At 43.5% G+C, this 24,030-nt stretch overlaps 1 protein-coding gene and 2 non-coding genes across 17 annotated transcripts in view; 2 read left to right on the forward strand and 1 right to left on the reverse strand.

Annotated features, from left to right (window-relative positions):
• Window positions 1-24,030, forward strand: part of TRRAP (transformation/transcription domain associated protein) — a 135,339-nt gene continuing 111,309 nt past the window's right edge. For 14 of the 15 annotated variants that reach the window (XM_054560183.2, XM_054560188.2, XM_054560187.2 and 11 more), the window contains exons 1-11: window positions 1-132; window positions 2,568-2,728; window positions 3,459-3,508; window positions 11,607-11,717; window positions 13,665-13,769; window positions 15,031-15,114; window positions 16,952-17,008; window positions 18,945-19,070; window positions 20,632-20,709; window positions 20,889-20,977; window positions 21,834-21,930. In XM_054560183.2, the coding sequence (XP_054416158.1) occupies window positions 2,629-2,728; window positions 3,459-3,508; window positions 11,607-11,717; window positions 13,665-13,769; window positions 15,031-15,114; window positions 16,952-17,008; window positions 18,945-19,070; window positions 20,632-20,709; window positions 20,889-20,977; window positions 21,834-21,930 (897 nt within the window). In that variant the 5' untranslated portion in view covers window positions 1-132; window positions 2,568-2,628. Of the gene's footprint in view, window positions 133-437; window positions 576-2,567; window positions 2,729-3,458; window positions 3,509-11,606; window positions 11,718-13,664; window positions 13,770-15,030; window positions 15,115-16,951; window positions 17,009-18,944; window positions 19,071-20,631; window positions 20,710-20,888; window positions 20,978-21,833; window positions 21,931-24,030 lie in introns of those variants that run through there. The other variant, XM_054560184.2, reaches the window with a different exon arrangement.
• Window positions 3,177-3,372, forward strand: LOC129060762 (small nucleolar RNA ZL1). The gene has a single exon (XR_008527642.1). It is a non-coding gene; the product is annotated as a small nucleolar RNA ZL1 (small nucleolar RNA).
• On the reverse strand, window positions 6,467-6,570 carry LOC112134505 (small nucleolar RNA U13). Its single transcript, XR_002915922.1, has one exon. It is a non-coding gene; the product is annotated as a small nucleolar RNA U13 (small nucleolar RNA).

A 24,030-nucleotide genomic window follows, 5' to 3' on the forward strand; every position in this document is an offset into this window, starting at 1 on the left:
GCTCGGTCGGCTGGCGCTGCCGCTTTAAGCGGGGGCGGGACTGCGCGCGGCTGAGCGGCTGCGACGAGGGCTCGGCTGGGGGTCGCAGGGGTCGCGGGCCGGGCCTGCAGGAGCCGGGCCGCCGAGGTCGGGGTAAGTTGGCCGGCGGGCGTCCGAACGGCCCCGGGAGGTGCGCGCGGCCCCCAGGCGCGGGGAGGCCTCTGCGGCGCGGCGGCTCCGCGGAGGGATGGAGCGGGGGGCTCTGAGCGCCTCGGGATCCGCTAGGCCCCAGCCAGAGCCCACCCGGGGCTGCGGGCCGATGGCGTTTGCGGCCGAGCTGAGAGGAAGCTGTGGGAGGCGCAGCGCTCGCGGGCGCGGGAATTGGCGCTCGGCGCTCGCCGTAGCTTCGCCTGGGACGCGGTCGCGGAGCGCCGGGGACGGCGACAAAAGGAGGGAACCGAAGGGCCGTTTGTGAGCTGAGAGGTCGGGTGGGACGTTGGGGGCCTGTCCCTCCGGAGGCGCCCCCCCGGCCAACCTGGCACCTCCGGGCCTCTACGCAGGCACTGGACTCGTTAGGCCCGGCGCGGGGAGCGAAGGTAGCGGCGACCACAGCGCCCCCTCTGGCCCGGCGGCGCCGCCTCAGGCAGGGCTCGGCGGGGTCTGGGGGCGGCGGGGCAGTTTGTCCCCGGGAGTAGGAGCGGGCGCGGCGCCGGCCCGGCCTGGGCCTTCGGCGTCCGGCGTGGTGAAGTTGCTTTCCCTCAGACACGCTGAATGGGGGCGTTTTCCCCCGGCCAGGGCCCCCAGGCTCCGCGGGACCCCGGGAAGTGGAAGAGTTGACGACTTCCGTGGGAAGGGGGAAGTTTGGACAGGACTAGGGAGGTTCTTAGGCAGGGAGAGGCCGTGACCCCGAGTCTTGGGTCCCCTGGGATGGGGATGGGCAGGGAGAGGCCGTGACTTCCGAGTCTTGGGTCCCCTCGGATGGGGATGGGTAGGGAGAGACCGTGATTCCGAGTCCTGGGTCCCCTCGGATGGGGATGGGTAGGGAGAGACCGTGATCCCGAGTCCTGGGTCCCCTCGGATGGGGATGGGTAGGGAGAGGCCGTGACCCCCATGCTTTGGGCCGATGGAGTTGGGGAAGAGGGTGTCATCTGAAACAGGCAGTTGCCAGGTCTTCTAGCAGGGCATGACAGACTCCCCCGCCTTGGTTTCCTTCGTGGCTTTTCCTACCCGGAGCCAGCGGGCTGGGGCTTCTGGTGGGCTTGTTGTGGGACACCTGTGGGCATGCTCTCTGTATGGAAGAAGGGTTTTTGGTGTCTAGGAGAGAGTGGCCGGAAGGAGCTCTCTAGTGTCACCTGTGTCAGCTGCAAAGCAGTGTATCCGGTAGGCCAGCAAAGGAGGTCCTGATGTGTCTGTTGAAGGAAAACGAAGCCGTGAAACCACCTGTTAGTGCAAAGCGGGATTATGGAAGGAGGAGGGGTGAAAGCAACTTATTTCACCAGCTTCTCGGGATACTTTGTGACACCTGTTAAAATAGAAACCAAGTCTCCATCTGTGTGTCAGCTGGGAGCAGCCGTTGAGTGCCTACTGCCTGGCAGCTACAAACAGAATTTATGGTTTCCCGTGCCCCTCACATAACCACAGTCTGGAGGGGTGCTGCTTGGGAGCCCACCTTTGGCACTTGGGGATTTTGATGTCCGCTGAAGTTTGGGAACCAGTCACACGTACGACCAAGGTTGCCCCAATCCAGCCTGCTGCCTGCGTTTTTTTTTTTTTTTCCCCCGAGACTGAATCTTGCTCTATTGTCCAGGATGGAGTGCAGTGGCACAATCTTGGCTCACTGCAATCTCCACCTCCCGGGTTCAAGTGATTCTGCTTCAGCCTCCTGAGTAGCTGGGATTACAGGTGCCGGCTACCACGCCTGGCTAATTTTTGTATTTTTAGTAGAGATGGGGTTTCCTCATGTTTGCTACGCTGGTCTGGAACTCCTGACCTCGTGATCTCCCTGCCTTCGCCTTCCTAAGTGCTGGGATTCCAGGCGTGAGCCACTGCGCCTGGCCTGCTGCATGTTTTTATACCGCCCATGAACTAAGAATGGTTTTATATTTTTAAATGGCTGGGGAAAAGAGGAAGGATATTTCATGGTAAATGAGAGTTACATGAAATTCAGATTTCAGTGTCCATAAATAAAGTTTTATTGGAACACAGCCTCACTCATTTATTTACATGTTGTCTGTCTGTGACTGCTTTCTGGTTATAGCAAAGCTGAGTAGTTGTGACAGACTGCGTGGCCACAAAGATTAAAATATCTACTATGTGGCTCTTTACAGAAAATGTTTGCCAACCCCTGACTCAGAGAAAGAGAAAATACCGTAGGAAAGAACAGTATCTGCTTACAAAAATCATGTTTCAAAATTAATAGACAAAATGGAGTTGGGTAAACTTCATATTAAAAAAACCAGAAGAAATAGTGTTAGATTCTGGATTAAGATGAAAGCATATCGATTATATAGGCATTTAGGTAAGATTTTCACAGAGATTGTGATCCTGTGGCCTCCGTAAGTTGACCAACTCTATGCTTCTTTTCATAGGCTGGCTGAACTCATGGACCTGATACTTTTCTCTTGAGAAGCAAACCAGCCCAAAAGAAAAATGGCGTTTGTTGCAACACAGGGGGCCACGGTCGTTGACCAGACCACTTTGATGAAAAAGTACCTTCAGTTCGTAGCAGCTCTCACAGATGTGAATACACGTGAGTTGATCCTTTTTGTCATTAAGAAATGTGTAAATAAGGCTGGATGCGGTGCCTCACGTCTGCAATCCCAGCACTTTGGGAGGCCGAGGCGGGTGGATCACCTGATATCAGGAGTTTCAGACTAGCCTGGCCAACGTGGTGAAACCACGTCTCTACTAAAATACAAAAATTAGCCAGGCGTGGTGGCTCACGCCTGTAGTCCCAGCTACTTGGGAGGCTAAGGCAGGAGGATCGCTTGAACCCGGAAGGCAGAGGTTGCAGTGAGCTGAGATCACACCACTGCACTCCAGCCTGGGTGACAGAGCGAGACTCCCTCTCAAAAAAAAAAGAAAAGAAAAAAAAGAAATGCATAAATATGACACATTTATCTCAGCTCAAATGTTGTGCACTTTGAGATTAATCGTAACATTAACTTTTATTCTCGTTTTCCTTTTCTCTACCTTGTAGAGAAGCAAAGTGATGAGTAATACTAGCTGGAGCCCCAAAGAGGCACGTGTGTGTGTTTGTGTGTGTGTGTATATGCTTGTCAGCGCATGCACGTGTATGCCTGGGAGTACAAATGTGTGCGACTGGTTGTAGGGAACTAGCTATGTGCCTTCTATTAGGCCATGACAGTCAAACTGATAAGATCTGATTGCTTCTCTTAAATTACTAAATCCAAGTTTTGCATTAACATAATTTCCTTAACATAATTTCAATTACCTGATGCTTGTTTTGCTGTTCACAGCTGATGAAACAAAGTTGAAAATGATGCAAGAAGTTAGTGAAAATTTTGAGGTATGAGCATTATATTTTGTATATTTCATTTTGAGGTGAATATTCTTACGCACTTTCCTGTTCCTGCTTTGTCAGTCTTTTTACTAGCAACTCAAAGATCATTGTCTTTGTTCAAGTAATTTATTATATTTCGAAACTGAAATCTGAAACTTTGTACACAGTGTTTTCCATCTTCGCGCTAGTGATAGCGAACCCCGTACCATGTTGAGGATTGTCAGTTTTGTTTTGGTTGGTTTAACAACATTTTTTCATTTTAAAATATGGTAGCTCTTATAGGCTACCATGCCTGTTGGGATGCACTCAGATTTATTCTTGTATTTTTCTTTCTTTCTTTTTTTTTTTTTTTTTTTTGAGACGGAGTTTCGCTCTTGTCGCCCAGGCTGGGGTACAGTGGCGTGATCTTGGCTCGCTGCAGCCTCTGCCTTCCGGGTTCAAGCGATTCTCCTGACTCAGCCTCCAGAGTAGCTGAGATTATAGGTGCCTTCCACCATGCCCGGGTAATTTTTGTATTTTTAGTAGAGACGGAGTTTCACCATGTTGGTCAGGCTGGCCTTGAACTCCTGACCTCAGGTGATCTACCTGCCTCAGCCTCTCAAGGTGCTGGCATTATAGGCGTGAGCCACCTCACCTGGCCTGTTTATTGTCTTTTTTGAGGCGGAGTCTGGCTGTGTCGCCCAGGCTGGAGTGCAGTGGCATGATCTTGGCTCACTGCAACCTCCGCCTCCCGGGTTCAAGCGATTCTCCTGCCTTAGCCTCCCAAGTAGTTGGGATTACAGGTGTGCACCACACCCGGCTGATTTTTTTTATTTTTAGTAGAGACGGGGTTTCACCATGTTGGCCAGCCTTTCCTTGAACTCCGACCTCAGGTGATCCTCCTGCCTTGGCCTCCCAAAGTGCTGGGATTACAGGCATGAGCCACTGTGCCCGGCCGAGATGCACTCAGATTTATGTTGTGAATTTGTTATGTTCAGGTAGTTTGATGGTGTATTCTTATGCAATGAGATCTGGATGTCATTTCTGGTTCTGCTAATTAGAACATCTGTGACCTTGATCAAGAAAGAACTTTCTCTCTTGTGGACCTCACGTCCCGCAATTTTATATTGTCCTGCATGTCCCTCAGACACTTTTTGTTTTTCTTCATTCTTTTTTCTTTTTGTCCTTTAGATTGGATAATTTCTGATCTTCTGAGAATTTTTTTGTTATCTCCAACCTGCTGGGGTTTTCTTAGAATTTCAGTTTATTTTTTGTATTGTTTTAAATTTGAGTTATTGTGGTTTCAGTTCTAGAATTTCCATTTGGTTCTTCATAGATTTCATTTATCTGCAGATTCCCCATCTTCGTTTATTAAGACCATATTCTTCTTTTATGTTTTGAACATATTTACTGTATGAGGGCTGCTTTAAAGTCTTCGAGTATTGAAGCCAATATTTGGGCTATGTGAAGGTCAATTTCTATTGGCTGTGGGCCACGTTATCCTGTTTCTTTGTCTAGTAATTTATATATTTGGAGACAAGGTCTTACTGTCATCCAGGCTGGAGTGCAGTGGTACAATTTCAGCTCACAGCAACCTCAACCTCTTGGGCTCAGGTGAGCCTTCCACTCAGCCTCTTAAGTAGCTGGGACTACAAGCATGTACTACCACGCCTGGCTAATTTTTGTATATTTTGTAGAGATGAGGTTTCACCACGTTGCCCAGGCTGGTCTCAAACTCCTGGACTCAAACAATCCACCTGCCTCAGCCTCCCAAAGTGCTGGGATTATGGATGTGAGCCACTGTGCCCAACCGTCTAGTAATTTTTTTATTGTACAGTGGACATTACTTGTGAGACATCGTAGGGACTCTAGATCCTGTTATCTCTCTCTGAAGAATGTCGACGTTTTGTCGTAGTAGGCAGTTCAGTTACCAGTTGATCCCACTGAATTTGCATAGGCTTGGTTTTATGTTTTGGGGAGGATCTGTGGATAGCCCAGGGTATTTCTCAGGTCTCTAACTTGGTGGGATTCAACCTCCAAATTCTGCCTGTGGATCTCATCAGAGGTTGATTTTAGGCTTTGTTGGGGTTGGTCTAGAATAGGCCTTATTCTAGGACATGGTCTAGCTGGATGTGTGAGGTCTGGGATGTTATTAAGATGTTAAGTAGGTCTTTGCATTCTGGCTAGGCTTGAAATCCAGCATCCTCTAACATTGCTAGATGTATGGTATCTTCATTCATCTTGCAATTTTTTTTTTTTTTTTTTTGAGGGTCTCCCTCTGTCACCCAGGCTGGAGTACAGTGGTGTGGTCATAGCTCACTGCAGTCTCAACTTCCTGGGCCCACCTCAGCCTCTGGAGTAGCTGGGACCACAGATGTGCACCACCATGCCCCACTAATTTTTGTATTTTTAGTAGAGATGGGGTTTTGCCATGTTGCCCAGGCTGGTCACGAACTCCTGACCTCAAGCGATCCACCCACTCAGCCTCCCAAAATGCTAGGATTACAAACGTGAGCCACCACGCCCAGCCGCATCTCTCAGTCTTACAGCAGGTACACTGTGGTGAGCTTCAGGCAGTGTCACCCTGTGTGTGTGCAGTCCAGCCCTCAGCTAGCCTCACTGGAGACACTCCCCATTCCCCTGCTCTGTGGTTTGCTTTTCTCTGGTGCTGTGCCCTGCAGATTCCAGCCACTTTAGCTCTCCTGAACACTGAGGATTTTACTCCTCAGCTCAGCAGGCCCTGACCCCTGCTTGGACCCAGCTTGCTGAACCCCAGTTGGAAAATTGTACCTAGGCAGAGAGCCATGGTGGTCATGGGGCTCAGCATGTAAATTTCTCTTCTCTTGGAAGTCATGCTCTGTTACTGGCCCTAATCCAATACCTGAAAAAAGTTATCTCGTATTTTGCCCAACTTTTTGGTTCACCTGGGTACCAGTTAGTCTCATAGACAGATGAGAAAGTCACATTTGTTACTTATTTTTGTCACATCAGATGAGTAATGTGCTGATATCATAACAAGGTTTGAGGGAGGCACGTCTCACACATGAGCTTGAAACCCCAATCATCACACTTACAAACTACAAAAGGATCACGTTTCCGATTTCTATTGTTTATTTGATTAAAAAAAATTTTAAGAGACAGGGTCTTGTTGTACAGTGGTGCAGTCACAGCTCACTGCAGCCTTGAACTCCTGGGCTCAAGTGGTCCTCCTGTGTAGTTGATATTACAGGTGCGAGACACTATGCTTGGCTAATTTTTCTTTTTTTTTTTTTAGAGACAGGGTCTTGCTATGTTGCCCAGTCTGGTCGAACTCTGGGCTCAAGCGATCCTCCTGCTTTGGCTTCCCAAGGTGCTGGTATTACAGGTGTAACCCACTGCGCCCAGCCAACATTTCTTTTTTTTAATATGAGAATAATAATCAAAGAACAATAGAGAAAATATTCCCTATCTTCTGTAAGGTCTTTTGTATTAATAAACATTAAATACATGCTAGTGGGGTTGAATTAAATACCCTACTATTTGTAGTAATGGATAGTATTTTAGCTTTTTAATAGACATTTTTAAGGACTTGTTGCCTTGAGCTGAGCTAGAAAAAAAAACGAAATGTTTAGAGATCTAGCTAAAGAGCTTGCTTTTCTGCCCAAGCTGCTAAAACGAGCTGTTTAAAATATATATATATAAAGAGGTGAGAGGCAGAAGAGGATATGCCTGCATTCTGCATTTTATTGGAAGAACTGATCTGAGAGAACCATAGTTCTGGCAGGTTTGTTGGAGAGGCTGAAATCATAGACAGTCTGTGAACCTGCAGGAACAAGCCGGTGAGTCAGGGCACCGACTATGGACATACGGCTATCTGGATTAAATATCTGTAAATATCTGACCCTTCTGAGGTTTTGAGACTTTATTCTTCTTTTTAGTATTTGCAGTTAGCAGGTTACCTCCTTCCTGGCTTTTGGTCTCAGATGCATTGATTAACAACTAAAAGTTAGTGGGGCAAGTCTGGATGTGGTGGCTGATGCCTGTAATCCCAGCACTTTGGGAGGCCGAGGCGGGTGGATCACTTGAGGCCAGGAGTTCAAGACCAACCTGGCCAACATGGTGAAACTCTGTCTCTACTCCAAATACAAAAATCTAGCTGAGCATGGTGGCACATGCCTGGCCTGTAGTCCCAGCTACTCGGAAGGCTGAGGCAGAGAATCACTTGAACCTGGGAGGTAGAGGTTGCAATGAGTGGAGATCATGCCACTGCACTCCAGCCTGGGCAACAGTATATATATCTATATATATCCATGTATATGTATCTATGCGAGGCAGTATAGTTAGGGCTTTTCCAAGTAATGACTTTTGCAATCTGTATATCAACATTTACCTTAAGTGAAATTCAGATGACTGAATTCTTCAAAGAATTAAATACTAGAATGACCATCAAGAAGCAGTTCTCTAAATTGCTACTGTGCAGAAAAATGTCTACATGAAGTGAGTGACATTTAAAAACTCCCAGTGATTTCAGGAGTCTTACAGGTTCATTATTAAATGGGCCATCTTTCAAGACAAAATAAACCCTCAGGTTAAGAATCACATGAACAATTTATCTGGATCAAAAAGCTGGTGGCTGAGTTGAGATACTTGCAGAATAACCAGGCAGCTTGTTGAATGAATCTTTTTTTAATTATAAAAAATTTTTTTTAGAGACAGCGTCTCGCTATGGAGTATAGTACCTATTCACAGGCACCATCATAGCATACCACAGCATTGAACTCCTGGCCTCAAATGATGTTCCTGCTTCAGCCCGAGTAGCAGGGACTACAGGCGTGCACCACCATGCCCAGCTTGAGTGAATCTTTCTAACTGGAGAAATTCTCTTTTTTTTTTAGACATGGTCTTGTTATGTTGCCCCAGCTGGTCTTGAACTCCTGGGCCCAAGCAATAGTCCCACCTTGTCCTCCTAAATAAAGTGCTAGGATTACAGGTGTGAGTCACTGTGCCCAGCCCTACTAGAGACATTTGAAATGCAGATATTTGAAAGCTGTATAATTAGTAGTTAATATGGACTTACAGGCAAATATGTTTGACTTCTTGATAACCTGGCAGTTAGTTCAGTGTTCCAGCATGAATCTTCTCCCTCTTTTCCTTGAATCCTTGATTGTGGGTGTTTCATAAAAAGTCTTAACCTTTAGGGGTGAAAGGTGCCAAACACAGTTCCTCTGCCCGACAAATGCACTGTCTGCTTGAAGAGAAGCTATTTGATTCCTGCACAGCTTCTGGGGCCGCCTCCCATACAGTGTTCTGTGTGAGTGGAGGCCCCAGAAATCTGCACCGAGTTGACCCAGGAGACAGGTGCTCAGGTGTGTTAGCTGGGCGTGGTGGTGGGCTCTGTAATCCCAGCTACTCCGGAGGCTGAGGCAGGAGAATCACTTGAACCTGGAGGCGGAGGTTGCAGTGAGCCGAGATTGTGCCATTGCACTCCAGCCTGGTGACAAGAGTGAAACTCCATCTCAAAAAAAAAAAAAAAACAAAAAAAAAACAAAAACACCGTAGTGGTTTTCTTTCCTTGCTCCATACTGCTTTCTGATTTTTGACTGTTTCACTGTCCTTCCTTTATAGACACCTCTTCTGAAATTACATTATATGATAGACAACTCCAGATCTTTCTCTTCAGCCTCACATTTAACTGCCCAGGTGTCTGGTCTCAGCAGCTTGTCAGACTCCTGATAGTAACAGTTGAACTCCAGGACAGGTGCGGTGGCTCACGCCTGTAATCCCAACACTTTGGGAGGCTGAGGCGGCAGATCACGAGGTCAGGAGATCGAGACCATCTTGGCTAACACGGTGAAACCCCATCTCTACCAAAAATACAAAAAATTAGCCAGGCGTGGTGGTGGGCGCCTGTAGTCCCAGCTACTCGGGAGGCTGAGGCAGGAGAATGGCGTGAACCCAGGAGGCAGAGCTTGCAGTGAGCCGAGATCACGCCACTGTACTCCAGCCTGGGTGACAGAGCGAGACTCCGTCTCAAAAAAAAAAAAAAAAAAGGTTGAACTCCAGGCCAGGTGTGGTGGCTCATGCCTGTAATTCCAGCACTTTGGGAGGCCAAGGCAGGTGGATCACCTGAGATGAGGAGTTCAAGACCAGCCTGACCAACATGGTGAAACCCTATCTCCACTTAAAAAAAAAAAAAGTTAGCCAGGTGTGGTGGCGCATGCCTGTAGTCCCAGCTACTCGAGAGGCTGAGGCAGGAGAATCACTTGGATCCTGGAGGCAGAGTTTGCAGTGAGCCAAGATCACGCCATTGCACTCCAGCCTGGGGGACAGAGTAAGACTCCGTCTCAAAAAAAAACTTAAAAGTTGAACTCCTTTGTTTTATGCTTCCTTCTCCATCATGCTGAACTCTGTTGATATGCCTTTTACACGTGCTTTCTCTTGATTTCGTGGCTTTGCATGTGATTTTCTTAGAATCTTCTTTTCTACCTTTTCATGGGTAGCCCTTACTTGCCTTTCAAGTTTTAGTGTAAATGTCACTTCTTCAGGGAGGTGTCCTCCGCCCTTGGTTACATTTAGTAAATGATGTCTCACAGTTATATGTTCCCTTAGTTGTTAGCATATCCCCCCTCATGGTTCTGTATCCTTAGTCTTTTTGTTTGATATCTGTCTCCCTTCTGCTGCTGCCTCCCCCATCTCTGAGGGCATGAATATTATGTGTTCTGTTCATTATTTTATCCCTTTTGAGCACATGATAGGAGTTTAGTAAATATTTGTTGAATGAATAAGTGAAGCATTAAACAAGAAAAAGGATTTGGGTGTTAGATATACTTGATTTGAATCCACTTCCAAAACTTTACCTTTTTTTTTTTTTTTTTTTTGATATGAGGTCTTGCTATATTGCCCAGGCTGGCCTCCAATTCCTGGGCTCCAGTGATCCTCCCACTTCAGCCTCCTGAGTAGCTGGGACTACAGACCAGCCAGTGTGCCCATTTTCAAAACTTAACCTCTTAGATCCTCTTTCCTTATCTGTGAAATGGAGGTAATACCTATCTTAGAGATAATACCCATCTCAGACTAAATGAGAAAGACTAAAAGGCACACAACACAGTATTTGACGTGTAAGCGCTCTGTAAATAACAACACAACACTTCCGAGCATTTCCTGTAGGCAGGGTTAGAAACTTCATAAACTTTGCATATATTAACTCATGCAGTCTTCACAATAGTCCTATAAGGAAGGCGGGAAATAATATCCCCAGAGAGTTTGGGTAACTGTCCAAAGTTTCTACTTCCTAAGTGGGACCCAGAAACTGCCCTAGTATCTTCATGCTATAGTTTTATTTCCTATTCTCCTTTTTTTTTTTTTTTTTTTTTTTAAATAGAGACAGGATCTCATGCTGTTGCCCAGGCTGGAGTGCAATGGCACCATCATAGCTCACTGCTGCCTTGAACTCCCAGTCTGAAGTGATCCTTTTATTTCAGCCCTCTGAGTAGCTAAGACCACAGCACAGGCACGTGCCACAATGCCCAGCTTTTTTAAAAAATTTTTTTGTAGAGATGGAGTCTTGCTCTGTTGCCCAGGCTGGTCTTGAACTTCTGGGCTCAAGGGATCCTCCTGCCTCAGCCTCCTGAAGTGGTGGGATTACAGGCATGAGCTACAGTGCCCGGCCCTTCCTATTCTTTTGAAATCAGTACTAGGATCAGTAATGGATTAGATTAGATTATAATGTAATTAGTATACATCTAATTAGTACATAATGAATATACATCTAACTAATACATTGGTTTGCTCAGGCTCTTCATTTTCCAGATCAAGAAACTGAGACCTAGAAGCTAAATAACTTCATAGAGGTTTCATACTTAGATCGTGGCAGAGACAAGCTAGTACGGGTTCCAGGTTCAGCATTTTCCAAAGGATTGGTATTTCTAATTTTAATAGGAAAAGTTAGCACTTAGTTCTCCTGAATTGGATTTCAGAAATACAATCATCCTAATTTAAAATTATGTTATTACTAAATAATACAAGTAGTACAAATTTGCTTTTGGCTAAAATGTTTTATATTCCTTTGCAGTTATTATAATGTGTGAATTTGAAATGAAAATACATACACATAACTGAATGGGGTCTTTTATTTTTGCACAATTAGAATGTCACGTCATCTCCTCAGTATTCTACATTCCTAGAACATATCATCCCTCGATTCCTTACATTTCTTCAAGATGGAGAAGTTCAGTTTCTTCAGGAGAAGCCAGCACAGGTAATGTAAAAAAATACCATGAGAAGACAAGGGTGCTGTGGGATTGTGACCAGTTACGATTTAACTCAGAAAACTTACGGTTCCACTTAAAAATGAAAGAGGTTTTGTCATATAAGGATAACTTTGTTCAAGACCGCTGCCTCAGTTACATGTCTTGGTTTGATTTTTGTCTGGGACGTCTCTTTTATAATTTAAATTATTCACATTTGCCAACTGATGACGTATGTGTGTACACTGTTTACTATAGACCAGTGCAAATGTATACAGAAGAAGGAATGACCCCCCCATACCTATTGCCTAACTCCAATCTTATTGTCTTATTAATGTCAGTTCTTTTTTTTTTTTTTTTTTTTAAAGACAAGGTCTCACTCTGTCACCCAGTCTGGAGTGCAGTGGTGCCATCATAGCTCACTGCAGCCTTGACTTCTTGGGCTCAGGTGATCCTCCCACCTCAGTCTCCCCCAGTAGCTGGGACTACTGGTGTGCGCCACAATGCCTGGCTAATTTTTAAAAAATTTTCTGTAGAGAATGGGGGTCTTGCTATGTTGCCCAGGCTGGTCTTGAACTCCTGAGCTCAATAGATCCTCCTTCCTCAGCCTCCCAAAATTCTGATATTACAGGTGTGAGCCACTACGCCTAGCCTAATGTCAGTTCTTATAGCTCACGGTCAATTTTGTTTTATTGACACGCCCCCAACACACTGTTCATACCTCCCTACCTTGATCATTTAGAAATAGTCCATGTATATATATATATATTTTTTTTTTTTTTTTTTTTTTTTTTTTTGGGAGACGAAGTCTCGCTCTGTCACCCAGGCTGGAGTGCAGTGGCACGAACTCAGCTCACTGCAAGCTCTGCCTCCCAGGTTCAAACAATTCTGCTGCCTCAGCCTCCCAAGCAGCTGGGATTACAGGCGCATGCCACCATGCCTGGCTAGTTTTTGTATTTTAGTAGAGACCATGTTGGCCAGGCTGGTCTCGAACTCCTGACCTCAGGTGATCCGCCCACCTCGGCCTCCCAAAGTGCTGAGACTACAGGCGTGAGCCACTGTGCCCGGCCTACCACTTTTTCTATAAATATTTCAGCATGTAGCTCTTTTTTTTTTTTTTTTTGAGATGGAGTTTCACTCTGTTGCCCAGGCTGAAGTGAAGTGGCGCAATCTTGGCTCACTGCAAGCTCCGCCTCCCAAGTAGCTGAGACTACAGGCACCTGCCACCATGCCCAGCTAATTTTTTGTACTTTTTTTTAGTAGAGACAGGGTTTCACCGTGTTAGCCAGGATGGTCTCGATCTCCTGACCTCATGATCTGCCCACCTCGTCCTCCCAAAGTGCTGGGATTACAGGCATGGGCCACCGTGCCCGGCCCAGCATGTAGCTCTTAAATATAACTTTTAAAAAACATTCCCATAATACCAGCTTATTAGTAAATAAAGTATTTTTATATCATACCAGTGCAAGACCTTACATATTTGACCTTTAGTTGTTAGCTCCACAGACAGAATCACAGAAGCTTAGTACAGCTCATGTGGTAACTAGTCCTTGGGCCCAAGGTAGTTGGCATTATGCGAGCTAATGCGAGATGGTAAGAGGAGATCCCAAACTATGTTCAGTTTGTGTTTTGCTCTTTTATCTTCAATGGACTCCATGTTCGTACACCAGCGTCCGTCTGTTGAACTTACTGATAAGCCGTGGAAGAGGAGAAATTGGCTTAGTCGATTTGGTACAGAGTTTTAGAAATACTGAAAATGATCATCTGCAGTACTTATTTTGGGTTACATTTAAGTAGTTTCTAGGACTTGTTCAAAAATTGAGTCCATTTTGTAGGATGGTGGTTCATTCCTAGTGCTGGGTGTAAACAGCTGTGTGACACTTGCAGAGTGTGAGATAATTAATTTGGAGCCCTTGGAAGTATTTTTATCCTTACATTTATTTATTTTTTCTTGCCAGCAACTGCGGAAGCTAGTACTTGAAATAATTCATAGAATACCAACCAACGAACATCTTCGTCCTCACACAAAAAATGTTTTGTCTGTGATGTTTCGCTTTTTAGAGGTAAGCTTTGAGAATTAATTCTTGTCGTATAGCCATATGTAAAACTTTCACTGATTTTTCTTATGGTAAATTTCAGCATTATACAACTGTTTTATCTTTCGCCCAAATTCCAAGTCACATGAGTAAAAATTTTTCTTAATGTCCCTTTTCCCCCATTTCCTCCACTCAGAAAGATTACTTAATTAAAAATCATTGTTTGAGTTATGAGGAATTGGCCAGACGTAGTAGGTACCTTTGAAATGGTTGCGGACGGTGAGCTGGGTGCTGGCCCACAGATGCCCAGTGAGTGGCTCACTTGCATTGTTCTTTCTGTGTGTATCTCCAGTGTGGCGCATCCCACCTAGTACATGCTCATAAAGAGTATCTCACATCCTTGGGGTGAATCCATCTGGTACCTCCAAAACTGTTTTCTTGCTTCTCTTAGTTTTTCTTTTTTTTTGAGATGAAGTCTTGGCCCAGTCTGGAGTGCAGTGGTGTGATCTTGGCTCACTGCATCCTCCACCTCCCGGGTTCAAGGGATTCTCTTGCCTCAACCTCCCAAGTAGCTGGGATTACAGGCCCGTGCCACCATGCCTAGCTGATTTTTGTATTTTTAGTAGAGACTGGGTTTCCCCATGTTGGTCAGGCTTGTCTTGAACTCCTGACCTCGTGATCCACCCGCTTTGGCCTCCCAGAGTGCTCGGATTACAGGCGTGAGCCACCTCGCCCGGCCCTCTTAATCTTGATGCAGTTAGATTTCAGTCGTGTTTCTGGGCCCCCTGGAAAGATGAGCTTGGATTCAGTCTTGGCTGGAGCGCTTTGTTGCTGTGTCATGTCAGCCACATTGCTTAACCCCTGAGATTTCGCTCCCTCACAGGTCAAATGTAGATGGAACCCCGTCCTCACAGAGCATTTGTAAGGTGCTTAGCACAGGGTCCAGTCCTTGGCACTTGCTCAATAATTCTTTACTGGTCTTTTCACAATATTGTCTAACAATGGAAAGTGTCATTTGGGCCATGAAGTCCTTAGCTCCTGGTGCCACTTGCCACGAAGGCCAGTGAAGCCCCTGTCCAGGTTACTCATGCAGAGCTGGCTGGTGGGATTCCCTTCTGGTGGCACACTGAAGCTTTCTGTCTGGGACAACTGTGTTCTGTGAACTGATGAATTTTCGGCAAATCCGATAGTTGGTTGATGGAAAGTGTGTGTGCAGAAACTGCTTAGAAAATTAGCCTTTAAAGCGAGTCGTCAGAAGTATAACTTTCTTTAAATGCTTTTTTTTTAGACAGAAAATGAAGAAAATGTTCTTATTTGTCTAAGGATAATTATTGAGCTACACAAACAGTTCAGGCCACCGATCACACAAGAAGTAAGTTGTTTAAAATCCTTATAGCATTTATGAAGTGTGTCAGCATGTTCCTTCTGTGAAATTTTTTGCTCAAAGTTGGCTGAACACATACTGTTTTCAAGTGTAGAAATACAGCCTAAGTTTGGGGCAATTCTTTATGAGTTTAACAGTGACTTAAAAAAATGTTTGTATCAATACTTTGCTAAATTGGTTCAGTAGTTGAAGTGTATTAAATGACGAAACTGACAGGTTATTTGGGCTGTTCTGGTATTTACGCGTATGATGTACAAGTCATTGTATGTTGTACAGAGATTAAGATGTGGGCTCTGAAGCCAGAGCCGGGTTTGAATCTCACCTCTGCAATTCAGTAGCTGTGTGACATTGGTTAAGTTTGTAACCTTTCGGAGATTTTTCTGTAAAATGACAATAATCATAGTATGTCCTTAAAATGTCATTTGAGGAATTAGACATAAAGTTTAAAGTTCTTAGCATAGTGATTGGCATCTATCTATACAGTAAGCAGCAAGTATACATTTACCATAATTATATCTTCTCTGATGATAACCTAAATAAGTGCCTGTTAAATTATTTATTAAAATTAAAAATTATTTATTGAATTAAATTACTTAGAAATTAAAAGCATAAAGATGAAATAGATTCCTACCATCTCAAAAACAGGATTTTATGTCTTGGTGATTTTCTTTCCTTTTCTTTTTTTTTTTTTTTTTTTTTTTTTTTTAGATGAGTCTTCCTCTGTCGCTCAGGCTGGAGTGCAGTGGTGCAATCTCGGCTCACTGCAACCTCCGCCTCCCGGATTCAAGCAATTCTCCTGTCTCAGCCTCCCCGAGTAGCTGGGACTACAGGCTTATGCCACCACACCCAGCTAATTTTTTTTTTTTTTTTTTTGTATTTTTAGTAGAGATGGGGTTTCACCATGTTGCCAGGCTGGTCTATAACTCCTGACCTCGTGTGATCCGCCCGCCTCAGCCTCCCAAAGTGCTGGGATTACAGGCATGAACTGCTGTGCCCGGCCTTTTCTTTCCTTTTTCTCACCTTAATGTTTTTGTATATTTTCTACATAATTGTGGTAATACTGTATGTAACATCTTATAGCTTGATCATGTTAAGTGTAAGCATTTTCACAGTCATAAAAATTCTGTATACGATTTTTTAAAAAATTTTTGTAGAGACAGAGTCTGTCTGTGTTGCCCAGGCTGGTCTCAAAACTCCTGGCCTCAAGTGATCCTCTAGTCTCGGCCTCCCAAAGCGTCAGGATTGTAGGCATGAGCCACTGTGTCCATCCACAATTATTTTTTAATGGGTACATAGTATTCTTTCTTATGGGTGTCCTTATTTTTGGATATTGAAGGTATTTCAAATTTCTTATTTTAATGGTTATTATGGAATACCTTTGTTTACGGTTGAAATTATTTCATAGACTAGCTTTGTAGGAGAATTACCAAGGCAAAGGCATTAAAGTTTTAATGCCCCTGTGTTAAACTGATTTCTAGGAAGGTTTCAGTAGTTTATGGCCCCACAGTATATGAGAGTCTTTCTCTCATTCCATCTTATCAGGCATTGTGTATTACTATTTTTTGAAAGGCAAAAACTGGCATTTATTTTAATTTTCAACTCTTTGCTCTTCCTAAATCAGAAACTTTTCTGTTTATCAGTCCTTTATATTTACTTATTTTTTTGTTTGTTCACATCCATTGCCTATTTGTATCTTGAGCCCACCATTTTTCTTACCTCTCTTATGAGTTCTTATGTAGTAAGACAATTACAACTTTTCTTATTTATTATAGGTATTCTCTGTTTATGAATATCTTCCTATAATGAAACTGTCTGCTTTTTTTAGATTCATCATTTTCTGGATTTTGTGAAACAGATTTACAAGGAGCTTCCAAAAGTAGTGGTATGTTTTTACTTTGGTTTTAATTAGTGACATTTGTTTATACTTCCTTATTCCAAAAAGACTTTAGAACAGTTGGGTTGGAGAAATAGTGTGTGGGGAAGGGTTACTATTTTAGAATGGGGAATGTTTAGTAATGGTTAAAAGCTAGGTTGATAAGTCAGCCATTCAAAAAAATAGCTTTTTTAGTTTCTGTGTTTCACTTAAGTACTTTTTTTATACATAAAGGCAATATATTTTTATTGTAGAAATTTTGGAAAAAAAATAATTGTCATAATTCATTTACTTGTAAGCAACCATTGACATGGAGGTTTTGCTTTTGGTTTTTACTTTGTGCATTTTAAAGACGGTTGAGTTTACAGGCTTGAAGACTTTTTGGGGAGGTGGTGTATATTTTCAGTTTTTTTTTAAATTTTACTAACTTTTTTTCGATCTCATTAAGAACTCTTTATAAGCAGTGCCAGAATATACAGGTTTGTGGAGTAGAGGAGGAAAATCTCCTCATCTCCTTCCTTTTAGAAGTAAACACTCTTGCCAGTTTGGAATAGCTTCTTCCAGACTGTTCTTCTGGGAATCATAATTCTTTTTTTTTTTTTTGGCTGGGGGTGCTGGGGGGACAGGGTCTCTGTCTGCCCAGGCTGGAGTATAGTGGCACAATCTCTGCTCACTGCAGCCTCCACCTTCTGAGTTCAAGCAGTTCTCCTGCCTCAGCCTCCCAAGTAGCTGGGATTACAGGCGTGCGGCACCCCACCCAGCTAATTTTGTATTTTTAGTAGAGACGGGGTTTCACCATGTTGGTCAGGCTGGTCTTGAACTCCTGACCTCAGATGATCCACCCACCTCAGCCCCCCAGAGTGCTGGGATTACAGGCGTGAGCCACTGCACCCAGCCTAAAGATTTCTTTTTTAATCTTTAAAAAATTTTTAAATTGATATAGGATAAAATTGACTCTTTTTGGCATTTAAAGGATTTCAGTCTGGGGAGAATGTATAAAACTTAAAATTAGTGACTTTGAGGTGTCAAGTCCTGCCACCTGCCCTGCTGTCAAAGCCCGAGCGCTGCTTTTCATAGGCAGCTGCCTTGTTGAACGTGAACCCCCAAATCCACTGGGAGCAAAGGTTGGCAGTGAGGTCCTGGCTTTTTAAAATGTCCTGTGTTTTGGCCAGGTGCAGTGGCTCACCCCTGCAATCCCAGTACTTTGGGAGGCCTAGGTGGGTGGATCACCTGATGCTGAGAGTTTGAGACCAGTTTGGCCAACATGGTGAAATCCAGTCTCTACTAAAAATACAAAAATTAGCCAAGCATGGTGGTGCGTACCTGTAATCCCAGCTACTTGGGAGGCTAAGGCGGGAGAATCATTTGAACCCAGGAGGTGGAAAGTTGCTGTGAGCCAAGATCATACCACTGCATTCCAGCCTGGGCGACAGAGCGAGAGACTGTCTCAAGAAAAAAAAAATGTCCTGTGTTTTGCTTGTTCCCTCTTTGATCTCTATTTAGAGAGTGAAAAATTAATCAGTGGGGACTGCCAGCTCGTAGTTTCTTCCCAAGAGGAATGGAGTGCTTTCTTTCCTGCCTCACTGTGGTAGGAAGGTAATATGGTTTGTATTTAATCATTTATTAGCCAGGGAAAAAAAGAGTAGAAAATACTTTTAGGCAAGCTTTTGTCTTCTGTTGTTGAAGATGGAGAACATGGTCCCTGTCGTGTTATCTTTATGGTCCTATGGGAAAAGTAAATATCTAGTGTGTGTTGGTTTAGGCTTTAATGGGCATTGGAAAATGAATGGCTGAGCCCAAATACTGTGGAGTTGGTGCAGCATAAAAATGTAGAACACGCTGTTCTTTTCCACCAAAAAGTCAAGTGTTTTTTTGCTTTTTTTTTTTTTTGGAATGAATATTGGGTTTGACTTTAGGAAAAAATATTTTTATGACTTTTATGTAGAACCGCTACTTTGAGAACCCTCAAGTGATCCCCGAGAACACAGTGCCTCCCCCAGAAATGGTTGGTATGATAACAACGATTGCTGTGAAAGTCAACCCGGAGCGTGAAGACAGTGAGACTCGAACAGTAAGTGTTTTGCTAACTGAGTTATTTCTACCAGTGGCTCTTGTAGTTTCAGATACTGGCCTGTTAAACCATTTTTTTTCTTTTTTTTTTCTCTTAAATACGTGGAGGCATTTAAGACAAATGTGTGTGCCTGGCAAAGCATCACTGGTCCTTCTCTGCAGTCTGGGAGGGGTGAAAGTGACCTGTCGGGTGTCATTGATGCCAGGCTAGAAAGATAAGGTTGTTGTTGAAACCCAGGATCACCCTGCTGGGAAGAGCAGCAGACCAGGTGTGGGATGTCTGTTCTGTCCCTTAGCTTTGAGTCTTTTGACATTAATAAAGTCTCTTAAACTATAGATAAAAGTATATAGCTCAGTGACTGAGAGTGTGGGCTCTAGGATAGAGAGCTCCAGTACAATGTCCCGGCCCCACTGGGGTTTTCTGACTCCAGGAAAGTTAATGAACCTGCGTTCTGACCTTATTTTTCCTCTCGTTATCTGAAAAACCTGTCTCACGGACTTTGTGAAGGTAATGCTGGCATGGTCCGCAGGTAATGTATCGTATATTTGTGGTGTCTGCCACATAGGTAACATGTTTTGAGCACTTACTATGACAATTTTTGTGATTGAATTAATATTATCCATGTTTGTTTTTCTGAAATGGTTGTGCAGAGTGTTTCAGTTGTGCTAGGATGAACAAGAAACTTTGAGTAAAGCTTTCCTCCTTTCGTTGTTCTTAATTAGAAATTTGTTTTCTGAGTATCATTCCTTTGTATTTTCTTTTTTCCTTGTCTGTTCGTATGCATTGCTCATCTGTATTTTGAGCCTGACATTTTCCTTGTTCCATGAGTCCTTATATATTAGGACTGTTGAACTTTTCTATATTGTAAGCATTTTCTGTTTATAAATATCTTTGAATAAAACTGCTGGGTAAATTGTACTTTGTGCTGTTCTTTTAAATAAGTATGATCATAGGTATTCATTTTAAAAATTTCTCAGGTGATTTGAATCTCCAAGTTTGGACATAGTTTCCTGAAGTTTTTACAAATGATTATGTAGAAAAACCTTTAGGCCGGGCACGGTGGCACACACCTGTAATCCCAGCACTTCGGGAGACCGAGGTGGGCAGATCACCTGAGGTCAGGAGTTTGAGACCAGCCTGGCCAACATGGCAAAACCACATCTCTACTAAAAAACACAAAAATTAGCTGGGCATGGTGGTTCATGCCTGTAATCCCAGCTACTCGGGAGGCTGAGGCAGGAGAATCACTTGAACCCAGGAGGGGGACGCTGTAGTCAGCCAAGATCGCACCACTGCATTCCAGCCTGGTTACAAGAGCAAGACTCCACCTCAAAAAAAAAAAAAAAAAAAAAAGAAAACTTTCATATTGAATTGTATTAAATGATAGTGCTGCATACTTTGTTTTCAACGTAGTTTGGATCTTTCATCACAAATATTTACAGAGAGGTGTCACTGTTTTCCGTTCTCTCTCTTTCAGTGGGTGATGCTCAATGGGCACTGGTGGGGGGCTATTTTAAATGCCACAATGGTAACCTGGGTCCTACCCATTTCTGTCTTCCAGCATTCCATCATTCCGAGGGGCTCACTTTCTCTGAAAGTATTGGCAGAATTGCCCATTATTGTGGTTTTAATGTATCAGGTATGTGTATTGCTCATTAGTCTCTTGGGTTTTGGGCTTCTTATAACAAAACTGACATCTGGGGCAAAAAGATGTGTATAATACACACATGTTAAATAACGTGATGATTCTTCGGTATGCCAAATTTTGTTGCCATAGCAAAGTGTCGATGTATGAAAATCTGGTATGTTTGCTTTTAGCTCTACAAACTGAACATCCACAATGTTGTTGCTGAGTTTGTGCCCTTGATCATGAACACCATTGCCATTCAGGTGTCTGCACAAGCCAGGTGAGGCGTCACTGTAGCCGGCTGCCACAGTGCCTGGATTCCAAGTAAAAATACACTTGCTGTTGTCATTCTTAAGGCATGAAAATTATGAGTGATAAAATTTTGGTAAAATTATATGCACTGTTGACTTTCTGCACCTGTGTTTCAGGGATGACAGTTGTAGCTATTTTCGTTCTTAATTTGGAAAGATGAGATAATAGCTCATATTCTGGTGTGTTGTAAATTAAAAACGTCATCAGGCATTACCGTGCTCAATGACAGCTATGGCATGTCCAAGCCTTGCTCACCTTCAAGCCTTTATTCTTGCTGATTGTTCAGCTTGAGTGCTAGAATGTTCTTTACACCCTCAGTTCCCCATCAGCCTTCATCTCCAGATAGGCTGTGTTCATCCTTTGAAGCCTCTTGGTGAAGCCTTTTCTCAAACCTAAGGACGTTCCTCCTGAGACTGTCTTCATGCACCCTCCTGACTTGGAGCCTGTCTGGCTGTGTCATTTGAGGGCAGGATCTGAGGAGGAATCCTCTTTGGCCATCGCCACGGCCCTAGTTGGGGTCTTGCGCTGAGCAGATGTTACACGAATTCTTTCTGCGGATTGAGTAGACCGGCCTGGCACTGGCTTTGTGGGATTCACATTGTAACTGCTGTGGAATGGGCTGGAGAACTGGTTGGTGTGTTCCCTTAAAACTTTTATGTTATTTGGAATTGCACGAAAAGTGTAGACACCTTTGCTATTGTTGCTGTGTTGTTTGGGTCTGTGTGGAAATCAATCTTTTGGGTTTAGTAATGGTTACAGGCTTTTAATTAATACTAACATTACTCAAAATTGAGAGGTAATATTTTTGTTCTCTTCTTATTCAGGCAACATAAGCTTTACAACAAGGAGTTGTATGCTGACTTCATTGCTGCTCAGATTAAAACATTGTCATTTTTAGCTTACATCATCAGGATTTACCAGGTAAGGTCATTGACTTTTATGTCAGGTTTATTGAGATAGTTTACATACAATAAAATTCACCTTTTGTGGGTGTACAGTTCTAGGAATTGACAAATGTTGGTAATCATTACTGACACATCGAAATACCGTACATTTCCATCAACCTCCAGAATTCCATTGTTATATATTTGTTGTCAGTTTCATCCCACCACCTCTATTCCTTGGCATACACGCCGATTTATTTGGTCCCCATAGTTTTATCCTTTCTAGAATGTCATCTAAGTGGAAATGTCCAGTGTCTAGTCTCTGCAACCTTTTGAGTCTGGCTTCTTTCACTTAGCAATAATGTGGAGATAGGACCTTGTTTTACTGATTACTCTTTATTGCTGTGTAGTTGTCTTTGCTTGGCAGCCTTAACAAAAATCCCATAGGCTAGGTTGCTTACACAGCAGCAGTTGTCTCACAGTTCTGGAGGCTGGAAGTCTGAGATCAAGGTTCTGGTTTCTGGTGAGGGCTTTCTTCCTGCCTTGCAGACAGCTGCCTTCTGCTGTGTCCTCCCAATGGCGAACAGAGAGGGAGAGTTCTCTCCTCTTACACGGCCACATTCCTGCTGGATAATGGCTGCAGCCCCATGACCTCACTGAGCTTTCATCCCCTCATGAAGACTTTGTGTCCAGATACAGTCACATTTGCAGTTAGGGCTTTCACATGGGAATTTTAAGGGGATGCAGCTCAATCCACAGCAGTAGAATCCCGTTGTGTGGATGTATCATGGTGTGTGTTTATCCATTCACCAATTGATGAGTATTTAGATTATTTCTGATGTTTTTAAAAACAGCTTTATTATTTACTTACTATTTTTTGAGATAGAATCTCACTCTTGTTGCCCAGGCTAGAGTGCAGTGGCACAATCTCAACTCACTGTAGCCTCTGCCTCACTGGTTCAAGCTATTCTTGTGCCTCAGCCACTTGAGTAGCTAGGATTACTGGCGTGCACTACCATGACTGGCTAATTTTTGTATTTTTTGTAGAGGTGAGGTTTGGCCATGTTGCCCAGGCTGGTCTTGAACCCCTGGCCTCAAGTGATGTGCCCACCTCAGCCCCCCCACAGTGCTGGGATTACAGGCATGAGTCAGGCCTAAAAACAGCTTTATTGAGATATAGTTTATGTATCATAAAGTTCCCCCTCTTTAAGTGTACAATTAAGTGGTTTTTAGTTTAGCCACAGATTTGTACCATTACCACCATCCAATTTTAGAATAATGTCATCACCCCAAAACGAAACTCTGTCCCATCAGCAGCCTTCCTTGACTGCGTGCTCTTGGCAACCACGAATGTACTTTCTGTCTTCATGGATTTGCCTGTTTCATTTTTGGCCATTATTAATAAAGGAGCTATACACATTTACATGCAGATTTTTGTATGGACATATTTGGTTCATTGACTCTTGCTGCTGTTAGAAGTTGTGTGTTGTGGCAGCTAGGTGTGAGAGAGATTGGAATTTAAAAGGCGTTATCAGTAAAACTGATAAAGAAGTTTTGGGTGCTTTTTTGAGGAGCCTGTGTGGTGGAGCATTATCAGTAAAACCGATGAAGTTCTGGGTGCTTTTCTGAGGAGCCTGTATGGTGGATTTTTGTTTCATTTTTTCGTGCATAGTTGTGTTCTTATTTAAATCATAAGAACTTGAAGGAAAAAATACCTTATCTCCTTTTAGTGTTTTTGAAAAGAATTCTTACATGATTGTTCTATGGTATGGAATAAATTCAGTACTAATATCTATCAATGGAATTGGGTTATAGTTTATGCTTTTTGTAAGGCTTTTATTTCAGAAAAATAAAAATTAAAGAGCTGAGTTGTTTAGAATAAAAACTACTTTTGAAAGCATTTGTAACCTTTTCCCCCTTAATTTTAATGTATATGACTAGATAATGATAGCTTACATGAAGAAAATGGAACATTTGGTGTAAAAAGTCTAAATTAGGTACCCCTTGACATTTTAGTCAGCTTGCGTTATCTTGGTGAGTGGCCTTCTGCTGACCCCGCAAAAGAAGATTGTGATTAGAGCCTGTTCTGAGTTGGCTCAAGTTGGCTCCACTGTTGTTCACAACTTACATTAATGGG

The sequence above is a fragment of the Pongo abelii genome, chromosome 6 (assembly GCF_028885655.2).
Source record: "Pongo abelii isolate AG06213 chromosome 6, NHGRI_mPonAbe1-v2.0_pri, whole genome shotgun sequence".
NCBI lineage: Eukaryota > Metazoa > Chordata > Mammalia > Primates > Hominidae > Pongo > Pongo abelii.